Source organism: Gymnoscopelus braueri (assembly GCF_963280865.1).
Source record: "Gymnoscopelus braueri genome assembly, chromosome: 10".
In the NCBI taxonomy this organism is placed as follows: Eukaryota; Metazoa; Chordata; class Actinopteri; order Myctophiformes; family Myctophidae; genus Gymnoscopelus; species Gymnoscopelus braueri.
In genome coordinates, this window is record NC_137611.1 from 53,516,836 (window position 1) to 53,530,063 (window position 13,228).

Sequence of the window (13,228 nt, forward strand, 5' to 3'; positions counted from 1 at the left end):
CACAGCATGCAATTTCCGTGAATTTTGCCGCATGTTTCCACTATGCCGAGGAAGAAATGCCACTTGAAAAAGGTGGCGCCTGTTATAGCGCCTCATGGTGGCGCTATAACAGGCCGATTCGTGTTTTTACCTATAACTGCACCAATCTGTCTAAAACTTTGTATGTGCACTCCCTAGAGGTCAAGGAAAAAACCTTTGCCCTGCACTTTTCACATCTGCCTTTTATAGCTCCACTCCAAAATTCCACAAAACATGAACGCACCGTCCGATTGCGGTCAAACTTTGCACGCACATTCACATTATGCTGAGGAACAAATGACACCCTTTTAACATTGGCCTGTTATAGAGCCACCAGCAGGTCTAATTTAGCAAAACATTTTTTTTTAAACAAAATGCCTCAAATCATGAATGCAGTGTCCGATTGCCGTGCAAGGCCTATAAGAAGAAATGGCACCCTTTTCACATTGGCCTATTATAGCGCCACCATGAGGCCACAATAACCTACCTGACCTGGCGGAGACCTGTGCTCCGAGGAGCACATTTTTTTTACCTATTTTTCTCCCCAATTTAGTCGTTATGCCAATGAATTCCTCCCCACACACATTTATGTGTTGTCACTGCTGTTGTATCATACTGACTCACCTACCAGTGAGGAGCCCCCACCAGGAGGACGTATGAGCCTTCGTCCTACTCCTCCCGCCCAACACTCCCCGCTGACAGGTGCCGCCTCAGCCCGTAGGAGTATGTGCAATGACAGATATCACCCTCCCCGCCCGGCTTCCCTCACCCGAACATGGGCCAATTGTGTTCGTGTAGACGCTAGACAAAGCCATATGCACCACAGTGGATTCGAACCCACAACCTCCATGGTGGTGGGCACTGACTTCACCACTGCGCCACCCGAGCGCCTAATGAGACTTTTAATCAATCTTCTCTGAAACATGTTTACAGTTGGAGAAAGAGTGACAGCATGGGACAACAACTGGAACCGAGTTTTGACTCGTCAATGTTCACATGGCCAAGCTGTTTCCCACATCTCAAGGTACAGAAATAAATAAATAAATGAGGACATACGCACGCACGCAACACACACACACACACACACACACACACACACACACACACACACACACACACGCACATCGAAGCATCATTTCATTGTTAATAGTATCAATCATTCCATCACTTTCATTTCTTTCCAAGCTATCACGACAACCGTCATGATGATCGACGCTACACTGTCCAATGCAAGGCAGCTGTGACCTTCAATGAGTGTTCCTGGTCAGGCTCGGTCAACAATCTTGATCGTCCCGTGAATTTCAACTGTCTTGACGACTTTGTCATCACTGGGATAAAGACTTATCACAGCAATCGCCACGAAGACAGACGGTAAGAACAGTTGCATGAAAAGCTGGCATGAAATAAAAGGCCATAGCATTAGGGTATTATACAAAGGACTATTTAATTAGCAATATCGGCAGCTACTGTGTGTGTGTGCGTGCGTGCGTGCGTGCGTGCGTGCGTGCGTGCGTGCGAGACGTTACATCCACCCGGAGCAGAAATGTGTTGGGAGGGCTAATTGGAATAATGACAATGAAAAATAAATCTAAAAAAACAAAGGGAGAAAAAAAAATGGAATGGATGGACAACCCCCCCCCCCCCCAGCCACTTCCAATGAATAAATAAATAAATACAATATCATTTCAGATGGGAGTTTAAGTGCTGTAAGTCCCCTCGACTGCAAACACATGGATGCCAAGAAACACACTGGGTGAACAACTGGGACCAGTATTTCTCCTGGAATGTTCCTGGAGGAAACTTCTTGACAGGCGTGTACAGTGACCACGATAATGGCAAGGAGTAAGTACAGCCACAGCCCCACGTAGTTTTTTTCTTTGTCTCTCTAACTGCAATGTTGTTCTTTATCATTCATTATTACAAATATTATGTAGTTTCCCCTACAGTTAATAAAATATGGGTGTTTCAGGTCTTGCAACAGACACCCTCCATCAGGCGACCCGACCGAGGCTGATCAGACCCTGGCCTGTGTCCAAGTGGCATGCTACTGCCCCCACTGTCTCTTGAGAGTAGTTAGAGACAGTGCTAATTGGGGGTTAGGGTTAGGCCTGGCACTAGCCAGACCGACGTGGATCCACTCACACATGGAACGTATGTGAGTGAATCCACCGCATCAGTCCGGCCAATGCCAGGCCGGGTTAGGTGAGATGTTGCAGGAGGTGTTGGTGACACTAGGAGGCTCTAGACTACCATTGTATTCGCCTTATTTTATATAGCTCTCTAGGTCGTCCTCAGACGAGCCATCCATCGTTGCTTCCAGTCATCCCGACTCTCCATACATCTGGACAGCTCATTGGTGCTATGGGCTCCTGCATCCTTCTTGAGCGTGTCCACATATGTTGGTGTGGGGCGTCCTCTTGACCGGTGCCCATGTGTTGGTTCCCACAGCACCAGTTTGCTGGCTGGCAGCTCTCGGTGCCTTTGGCAGTGTCCTGCTAGTCTCATTCTCCTTACAGCAATCTTCTCGCTCACCCTTGGTATTCCCTCATACAGGATTATGTTGGTAACATGCGCACTCTTGCTGATGTTAAGCACTGCACGCAGCATCCTGGTGTAGCACCCGTCCAAGGACTTCTCAAGGGCTGGTTTCAGGGTCCAGCATTCACTGCCATAGAGAAGAACGGACTCTACTGTCGCGTAGAAGAAGCTGAGTTTGATTTGGCGGGGGAGATTGGAGTTCCATACACTGGTCATGCCATTCAGGGCCCTCCATGCAATTGCCTTCCTCACTTTAAGACCAATTGTTCTATCAACCTCGCTTCTTCTCTTGCTGTGCATGCATTGAAGGTTCCCATTACGAATGGTCTCCGACAACGCATGAGTGCATTGGACGGGGTGCTGTGATCGGACAGGACCCTCCCTGGGGCAATCCCAGGGTTTGAGGTCCTGTCGTCATGGTGTCCTCCAGAAGGAGGACCAGCACCACCGACCGCCGCGATGCTCCTGCGGACTCCCGCCGCTGGAAGTATAGGATTTGGGATGACTTTGTACTCCATGGTTGGCTTTACTATGCTGATAGCGGACTGTGGGGCGCAACTCCTTGCAGTCCCGGTTTTAATTCAGAGTTACCTTCTCCTAGACAGGTTGCCATCCAAGGCTATGAGCCCCATCTGCCCATGCATTTTGACCCTTAGCTGGGACAGTGGTTGGCAGACGCCAGGGCGTGTCCACACACCGGTGGGCCTGCACGTCGTGCCTCTGGGGTCCACTGCTACTCCGAGATCCCCTACAGATTAGCCTGGGACCTCGCGGAACCCAGTATCCGTGTGTGGCCACGTGGAGGCACTGCAGGAGTCTTGGTGGTGGAGAGGCTGTGTACCGGCAGGAGGAGGCTTACGCACTCGGCTCCTCTTTTCACCCCCGCTAGGAGGCTAGCCGGTGGCAGTAGCTGAAAGCAGAGAGTAGCAAGCAGGAGCAACATGCAACACACAACATGCAACATGCACTGTCATTTAAGGTCACTTTCAGTATAGAACAGGTCTAGTTTGTGACACACACACACACACACACACACACACACACACACACACACACACACACACACACACACACACACACACACACACACACACACACACACACACACACACAGGCAGAGAGAGGAGAGAAATATCTACATGTGTTTAGTGAACGTTAAATGAAATAGATGTCCACAATCCAACTGGTAAATCATGTTACATCGACCCCAACCATCTGAAAAGCAGGCAAAGATATCCAGAAAACTCTGTTTCTACGATGTCACGGATAACAAAACAATGTTTGAGACTTGTACTTGAACTGAAGCCAATCAGTTGTGGGAAAAGAACTTAGGTTTTTTACTTAAGTAAAAGTATCAATACTGCAATGTAGAAATTCTCTGTTACAAATTGAAAGTCCGTTATTCATAATATAATAATTGTAAAATTACAAAAGTATTGGCATCAAAATATACTTAACACATTCGGTGCCAGAATTTTATACTAACAGATTACGTTCGGTGCCATAAATCTCACCGCTGCGCGGCGCTGCGCCGCGCGGCGCTGCGCCGCGCGGCGCTGTTTAAGCTGTAGACTCCACGACGAGCAATCCATGTGAAACAATGCATGCGTGCAGGGTGCACGATGATCCTGGCTAACGCCTGGAACGATAATATCTCTCACGCGAGTCACAATGGCGCAGCGATCGTACAAAATGAGTCGTTTTCTCCAATGTAAAAAGTTTCGGAGCTACAGGGGTTTTAGAGAAGGAGATAGAACGGAAGCGGATGGGGAGCCATGTTTTTTGGCAGGGTGATACATCTGTCCCTCCCTTCTCAGAGTCAACGTGGGTGATTCCAGAGCTGCTCCAGCCCCCCCCCCCCCCCATGTGGAAAAACACGTAAAAAAAACAAAAAGACTGAGTTAAAGGACCAAAAGCAAAAGTACTCAATATGCAGAAAGTTTTCAAATGTATAAATCTTTTGAAAGTATAGCAGATCTACAAGCTCACAACATGTTGCACCACGTCGCCTTTGCAAGGCGTTGTGAGCTTGTAGATTGGCTATTTTCAAACATTTTAGTACTTTTACTTTCGGTACATTAAGTATATTTTGATGCCGATACATTTTGAACACAGGCCTTTTACTTGTAATTATTATATTGTGGTATTGTTACTTTTACTGAAGTACAATATCTGAGTACTTCTTCCACCACTGGTTGCATGTGGTCATTCAATTTACTATGCTGTGTTTTGTATTGACAGGGATTGTCGCTTCCGTTTCAAGTACTGCCAGGGACGTATCCTCTGAAGACCAAGACTTTGGCAGCAATACATTCTATGATTGTCTGTAATTGCCCGTCTATTCATTGTATTATTCATTTACTTTCAGCTTCATTCTCATGACTCTAGAGTTGGTTCATTATAATCTCACATTGTTATGAATATGAATGGGTGTTGTATCAGAGACAGTTAACAGGCTGATAGAAAGTACACCTGTGTAGTGTTCATAGCAATGAGGAATGTAAGAGAGCCTAAACACTGTATCAGGCCCGTTTGGTTAATATGTATCCATGGGGTTAGATTTGTATCCTTTTAGGGAGATTGTATCCTCTTTGTATCCTCTTTCGGGAGACTGACCTTCTGGTCAGGTTCATTTCTTTATTATACTTTATATCTCTGTCGTATCAAATAAATATTCAATTATTTAAGTGGTCATTGTTTATTATCTTACCAAGGAAATACTTAATTGTCATGATTGTTCATGAAAAGTCATCAAACTGTGTTTCTAATTACAGCCCAGAGGAACATTCATTAGTTTATCATGTATAGTAAATACTATCACTATGATTTAGATACATTTTGGGGTTTCAATTACTTTATATATATTCAAAAAGCAGGAGGATGTCCTTTCTCCACACTGTGTTTACCCTTAAATCTGGATCCACAGGTCAGGATGAATGACCATTAAAGGGATAGTTCACCCAAAAACTGTTCACCTTTTTTTCTATTGTTTAGTCACCCTATGGAGACTTGAATTCATGGATATTTTTTTGCTTTTGTCACAAGCCAATCATTTTATGACCAGCGAACCAGTAGGCAGCGGTTTCGGTAGGAGACACAATATATCATACTGTGCATACATATTATCAAGAAGCTCCACTCTACCATAAATACAAGAATAAATCTACAGTTGAAGCAGAGTGGCTTCACTGTAATGTGACTTGATGAAGGTTTACAGTTTATGGTGTATGTGCATGTGTTTTTGTCTAAACTTTGCAGGATTTGATTTGTAGCAAAACATAACACGTGTCTGTTTTACACCATGGATGTGAGGTGTCTGTCTGTCCGTCCATCCATCCGTCTGTCTGTTTTAGATCTGCAAGTGTCAATGTTAACGTGGGTTACAGTCTTGGTAGTGTAGGGGTGGGTGTCCTTTCTTTTGTGTTATTTGTTGATCATGTGTTTCTTTATGTAACAGGGCGGTATAAATTAAGGTATAGCCAACTACGCCACCTAGGGGATTGCGCCCTAGGAAATAGTTTCGAGGAATCTAGCTGAAGTAAACCACCTGCAACATGCATTACTCCTCACACAGTTCGGGTACAATAAATTATGAAAACAGAGTAATAATAATAAGTTAACAATAAAACATACTGTGCTATATGGCCAATGCTGGGGGGGAAGGGGGAATATGGGCAGGCTGACCGACCCAGGGAGGGGGGAACCCCAATGTATCACAGCAAACCAAAATAAATGAATTAAACGGAAAGCACAGAAAAGGGGGGGGGGGGGTATACCACAACCACTGGGCGGCCGTCACCTGTTCCTGTTCCCATGCACCATGGATCCCCAGCATCAGGCCTGTAATACAAACAGTAAGTTAAATGACTGGCAGTGAAATATATTAAGAATGACAAATGCTCAAACACTAAAGATCAGGATGCAGTCTGTCATGGGCCTCTTTGCCCGGTAGCCTCAGAAAATAACGAAATAAACAATAATCACATGTAAGGGCATAGGCAGTATTAAGCCGCACGGTCGCCGTGGAGTCACCCTCGCTCCACGTCACGGCCGACCGTATTATGAATGGGAAGACGAGTGGTGTGTAGAGTTAAGATGGTTCTCAAGGAGTGGTAAAACCACAACCGGTAAAGCAGCAGTTAGTGTAGCTATCCGGCCCTGAAATAATAAGCGGCCGTGTTAACCTACTAACTTAATAATACTGACATTCAATAAAGAAACAAAGACATGACGACAGACAGCAACCTACCATGGTTGCAAGGGCAGAGCGCACAGTCGCCATGCCCACAGCAGCAGCGACCGGGTGGTCTAAGGCGACCCACGGCAGGTTTAGGGGAACCCCAGCAGGAAATGCTGTAGCAGCACACAGGGGCTAAAATGACAACAAGCGGCTGCACGGTCAAGTTCAAGACTAGAATAGCATATAAAGGCGATTATCCAACAGATAGAGAAGAGACACATACCTGCACTGGTGCATAACAGGACAGCTAAACTGAAGCCCAACATGCCAGCTTTGGTTGAGTCTGAGGAGACGCACACGCACACGCCATGGGCAGCGTGGCCAGCTGAAGCCCAACGATCCAGCCTCTAGGAAACACCTCCCGCAGCCATAAGCTGAATTCCAATCCCCCAAATTCGGTCACTCGCTCACTCTCCTCGCGTCCTCCACTCGTGCCTAAGCCCCGCCCCTGCGAGGAGGAGAGGATTAAATGCAAGATCGGAGTGGTCGACCCGTTAGCCTCACAGGATCGTAACGCACTCTAGCGTCATTTCAAAGCGACGGCAAATTCTGGGATCACTTATGACGTTTCATACAGCTGGACCAGAGCCGTGGATGAAAATATACAGTACATGCATAATATAAAGGTATAGAATAATACAGAATATAAGAACAGACAATTCATCAATGTGGATGGCCACATCGTTATCTTTATAGTTGTACTGTGCTATATGGCCAGTGCACATATATACAGTAACATTGTTGTGCAAAGCCATTTATTCCTGAAATAGTGAATGAAGCGCCAGGATGAGCAAACTTACATTTATGAATTAATTCCTGACCCGTCCCTCTTTTTGCTCGTACAGTCCCCAGAACATAGAGTGTATACACGAATCCACAGAGCGCTTCCCTGTAGGTATGGCTCCGCCCCCTTTAGGTAGCGCCGCCATTACTGCTGTGTCAATATCAGTCAGCTGCTACTACGCTGAGTACGGTGTCAGTCAGGTGCAGTCACTGACTGCTCAAGTTACTCCTTTTACCTGCTTTTTACTACTAACTAAAGATGTACAGAAAGTCGGGACGCACTTGTGTTGTTTATGGCTGCTCCAACAGCAGTGGACAAATGCAACTTTGGAGAGAAACGGAATGCGAAACACACAAGCCTAAAGTTCATGACAACTGTCTGTGCCTCAGGCCCTATGGCTTGCACAGATTCCCTGGGCGTGAGAGTGGAGAGGACCAAGATGTTCGCCAAAAGTGGATACAAAATGTGAACTTAAAGGACTTTGTTCCCACAAAGAACAGCGTGGTAAGTTTTGGAAACTTTTGGTAGTTACTCACTCTTAATGTTAGCATGCAGCAGCTGCTAAGTAGCCCTAGCTCTGGACCACAGCGTCAGAAGGAGTTCTCCTTAACGCTATGAGACCTTCTAGCCTTTGCCCGAACACCCGTGGTAGCACAGCCTCTCCTCTGTAGTAAAACAAAAAAATACACTTTCGCTAGTCGCCAAAACAAAGACGGTTTAAAGATGTTGTAAGCCTACTTTCCTTAGTGGGAACACTCTGAGCCCCCCACCTCACGTCTAAAATACACTTTTTGCCCAGAAAATAAAGTATTTAACCGAAGGAAAAATCTGGTCAATGGAAATATTCCATTGACCAGATCTGTAGGGGGAGCGGTGGAGTAACTAAAACATTTTTTTCCTTCCGGTGAAATATTTATTTTCTGTCCAAAAAGTGTATTCTAGACGTGAGGTGGGGGGCTCCAAGTGTTCCCACTAAGTAGAGTATGTTTTCAACATCTTAAAACTGTCTTTGTTTTGGTGAGTAGCCAAAGTGTATTTTTTATTACTCGAGACGAGAGGCTGAGCAGCCTGCGATCCCGTTGGTATGCAGGCAAAGTACCATGGCGTTAAGGAGAACTCCTTCTAACGCTATGGACCAGAGCTACATGGTTGAAACATCTTATCTAAGTTCAGCTAACGTTAATAACATCATTGTTAGTAGTATGCTAAGCTGCTGCTCTTGTGTGTGCAAAAATAAACCACCTGTGGCGTTATTGTGATTAAATAGTACCTTATTTGATAAAACTATGGCAGTCTAATGAACACAAACACTACTGTTTTTATGTTGTATTCAGCCACTTATGTAACAGGGGATACACAAATGCATTTAGTGTACACATTTTAAAAGGTCTGGAGTTGAAAATAATAATAATAATAAAATAATATATTATTTTCAATTTTATAAAATGTTGCCCCAACCTACACAACTCTGTCAGGGTGTAAATGGAACCAAATGAACAGAGTGACTGTTGACTCAGTCACAACAGTGGCTGAATGTTGATGAGCTTCCTATGAAAGTCTATGACATGAAACCATTTAGTGGACAATAGTTTATGTATTGTTGAGTTATATGTGGTACCAGTATTTACTATTAATCTTTTCTTTATTCCATCTTAAGGTGTGTCTCGGAGTACACTTCCCGGATGGTAGGCCAACAAAAGAACACCCATATCCAGTTTTGCAACTAGGATATAAATATCACGTACGTTCTTTTTCCCTTTCAAATTGATTGTTTTTGGTTCAACATGTTTAATTTATTTTGAAAAAATAAAAATAAATGTAGCACTGTTTCTTTTTCTTTAGTTTTCACAGGGGAGAATGCAGTCTGGTAGAGCCCCCCCTAAGAGAAGATGCCTTCAGCCATTAAGCAGCAACACATTAAGAGCAGCACCTGCAGACACCACATCCAATGTGGAAAATGTCGATCAAGTACGTTAGATCTTTTCCCCCTTCAAAATGATTATTTTTGGTTCAACATGTTGTTTAATTTATTTAGAAAATAAGTAAAAAAAATTAAGCATTGTTTCTTTTTCTTTTGTTTTCATAGGGGAGAATGCAGTCTGGTACAGCGCCCCCTAAGATAAGATGCCCTCAGCCATTAAGAGCAGCACCTGAATCCACCACATCCAATGTGGAAAATGTCTATCACTTACGTTAGATCTTTTTCCCCTTCAAAATGATTGTTTTTGGTTCAACATGTTGTTTAATTTATTTAGAAAATAAGTAAAAAAAATTAAGCAGTTTCTTTTTCTTTTGTTTTCATAGGGGAGAAGGCAGTCTGGTACAGCCCCCACTAAGAGAAGATGCCCTCAGCCATTAAGAGCAGCACCTGAAGCCACTTCATCCAATGTGGAAAATGTCTATCACGTACGTTAGATCTTTTTCCCCTTCAATTTGATTGTTTTTGGTTCGACGTCTTGTTTAATTTATTTTGAAAGTAAATAAAAAAATGTAAGCACCGTTTTTTTTGTTTTCATAGGGGAGAATGCAGTCTGGTACAGCCCACACTAAGAGAAGATGCCCTCAGCCGTTAAGAGCAGCACCTGAAGCCACCTCATCCAATGTGGAAAATGTCTATCACGTACGTTAGATCTTTTTCCCCTTCAAAAGGATTGTTTTTGGTTCAACATGTTGTTTAATTTATTTTGAAAATAAGTAAAAAAAATGTAAGCTATTTTTCTTTTGTTTTCATAGGGGAGAATGCAGTCTGGTACAGCTCCCCCTAAGATAAGATGCCCTCAGCCATTAAGAGCAGCACCTGAAGCCACCACATCCAATGTGGAAAATGTCTATCACGTACGTTAGATCTTTTTCCCCTTCAAAATGATTGTTTTTGGTTCAACATGTTGTTTAATTTATTTCCAAAATAAGTAAAAAAAATGTAAGCACTGTTTGTTTTTCTTTTGTTTTCATAGGGGAGAATGCAGTCTGGTACAGCCCCCCCTAAGAGAAGATGCCCTCAGCCATTAAGCAGCAACACATTAAGAGCAGCACCTGAAGACACAACATCAGCACCCGAAGACACCACGTCAGCACCTGAAGACACCACATCCAATGTGGAAAATGTCATGCCTCTGGCTGTGTAGCGTGACATCGGCACCCAGTGGCCCGATAGGCCTACTGAGCACAACTACTCAACTACCAAGACAAGGCGCAACAGGGCAACACAAACTGATCCTACACCATCATTGTCAGCATATGACCTGGATGACAAAGATTCCAAATTTTACACAGGCATAGGGATTGAAAGTTCTTGGCAGCTTTTGCATGCCGTCATAGATTTTCTCCCACCTCCAAAGATTACCTATTTAGCAGTCCACGACCAGCTCTTACTTGTTTTAATGAGGCTACGTCTTTGTTTGATGTTCACAGACTTGGGTAAACGATTTGGAGTAAGCAGGAGCTCAGCATGTAACATCTTTTCACTTTGGAGACCAAAACTTGCTAGGTTTATGAGGGAAAAGGTGATTGCGTGGTTGCCCAGAGATACTCTCAAAAGAATTATGCCTTCCTGTTTCAGTGTAAATTATCCCAAAGCAACATGCATAATAGACTGTACTGAAATATTTGTACAAAGTCCAAAACACTTAAGGAAAAGATCACAAACATACAGCAACTACAAACATCATAACACTTACAAAGTCTTATATTGTATTGCCCCGAATGGCTATGTAATGTTCACATCAAAACTGTTTGGTGGAAGGGCCAGTGACACTTTTATCACAAAGAACAGTGGGCTTCTGGAACTCCTGATTCCTGGTGATCAAATTTTAGCAGACCGTGGGTTCAACATCTCTGATATATTGCCCCCAGGGGTGACTCTGGCTCTTCCAGCCTTTACTCGCGACCTCAAAGAACTTCCTGAGCATGAAGTTGTGGCAACACGACGCTTAGCAAATGTCAGAATCCATGTTGAGCGTGCAATTAGAAGGTTCAAATGTTTTAAAATTGTCTGTTATGTTATTCCTGGGAGGGTACAGCATGTTGATGACATTGTAAGCATTTGTGCTGGGCTTTGTAATTTGCAACCCAAGTTAATTCAGACTGAGGAAACATCTGATATTGAGGAAGAAGAGGAATGTCATTTGGATGAAGCTGATGAGCAAGATGGAGAAAATATGTGCAGATTACTCCAAAAACAGTTGTATTCATTAAGACTTCATTCTCCATTGTAGCTTTAATATTCAAAAAGCAAATTGAAGCACTAACACATCTCACTGTCACAGCTTTGAGTTAAATGTACTATTGGTTTCTGAAAAGGAGGGAGATGTTTGTATGAAATGCATCATCTGTGTATTTTAAGACGATATTGTACTTTGTTGTATCACAAACTTTGTCAACTGACCATTTCACTTTGATGAAGTGCATTTACTCATGAATGAAATCATTTGACCCTCATTAGATTCAAAAGAGGACTACTTTAGTCCATGTACTTTCATGACTCCATGTGCTATTCTAGTAGCTATTGCTGGTAATAAATACTCAAAGTACACAACCTTCAGGTGGCCGATTTTCTCTGTTATCCACTCTTGGTTGTATGGGACATCTGTGATAATCTTTTCATTTTGGGTCCATACAAGGAACTTGCAATTTGTTTTGTTAGCACAATGCATTGCTAGCTGTACCTGGTAATAGAACCCTAATCCTGATGCTGTTTCCCTCAGAATATATTGTCCATTAATATGCCTTACATCATATTTGTTTGACTCAATCATTTTTAGCAGACTGCCATTGTGTGCCTCAAGTTTTTTCTCTGTAGGACATTTAATCTCAAGGATGGTATCTGCATCTATGATACCATCGAGGCTGGCACCAAGCCAATTTTCTTCCTCGTGCACAATAAGACCTGTGGTCTCCACCGTCAGTCCTGTGGTCTCCTCAAACCATTTTCTAGCCAAAGGCTCTGATGTCTGACCATGTCTTGTGGCTGCATTACCAGCAAAGGTGCCATTCAGTTTCCGTTCCACCCAGTTTTGTGGGTTTACCTTTTTGGGCACTTCAGATGCCTCACTACTGGTAATTCTAATTTTCCTTTGATCTAGCCAAAATTTACTATTCTGGCCCTTTGTTTCTGTGGCTATTCTCTCCCTCTCATCTTTCCCACATACCACATATCTTTCAAAAACAGAGTTACAGAGTGTACATAATTGTGTTCAGCACATTGTTTATGACATGTAGGCAGTTCATTAACAGTTGCTTTCTTTTGTGGCTGTGCAGTCAACACATGCAAAATGGTACCCGGTATATTGGCTAGGCCAGCCATCTCAGGGGATGAAAAGTGCTGAATGACGTCTGCATCTGTCTGAAATGCCGTAGCTGTGACTTTCATATTTTTTCGAGGTCCCTGGTCTGGCCCTCGTATGTTCTCCACTGTGTCAGGCACCACATTTTCACAGGTGGATTTATTCCAGGCACAAACCGCATCAGTGCATGCTGTGCCTGTGAATTCCTGACTGGCAGCATCTTTCACTTTGTACAGTATTCCAGCTGAATGACTGCAGCTCCTCCCTCGGTTGGCCATGCAGTCACAGCTCACATCTACAACTGTGCCATCCCTCCTCTGCAGAGTTACTTCAACATGATGATAATGTTTTATGTCCTGTGAGTAA

The 13,228-nt window shown here is 43.7% G+C and overlaps 1 protein-coding gene and 1 long non-coding RNA gene across 3 annotated transcripts in view; both read left to right on the top strand.

Annotated features, from left to right (window-relative positions):
* The window catches only part of LOC308093225 (dermatopontin-like), a 28,055-nt gene extending 22,812 nt beyond the window's left edge, over positions 1-5,243 (top strand). The window contains exons 2-5 of one of the 2 annotated variants that reach the window (XM_080439484.1): positions 952-1,042; positions 1,204-1,389; positions 1,708-1,860; positions 4,798-5,243. In XM_080439484.1, the coding sequence (XP_080295610.1) occupies positions 952-1,042; positions 1,204-1,389; positions 1,708-1,860; positions 4,798-4,843 (476 nt within the window). In that variant the 3' untranslated portion in view covers positions 4,844-5,243. The remainder of the gene's footprint in view (positions 1-951; positions 1,043-1,203; positions 1,390-1,707; positions 1,861-4,797) is intronic. The other variant, XM_080439483.1, reaches the window with a different exon arrangement.
* A 2,599-nt stretch (positions 5,244-7,842) lies between these two features.
* On the top strand, positions 7,843-9,770 carry LOC308093065. The gene is made up of 4 exons (XR_013933844.1): positions 7,843-8,081; positions 9,238-9,321; positions 9,432-9,548; positions 9,667-9,770. It is a non-coding gene; the product is annotated as an uncharacterized lncRNA (long non-coding RNA).
* Positions 9,771-13,228: the final 3,458 nt, after the last annotated feature.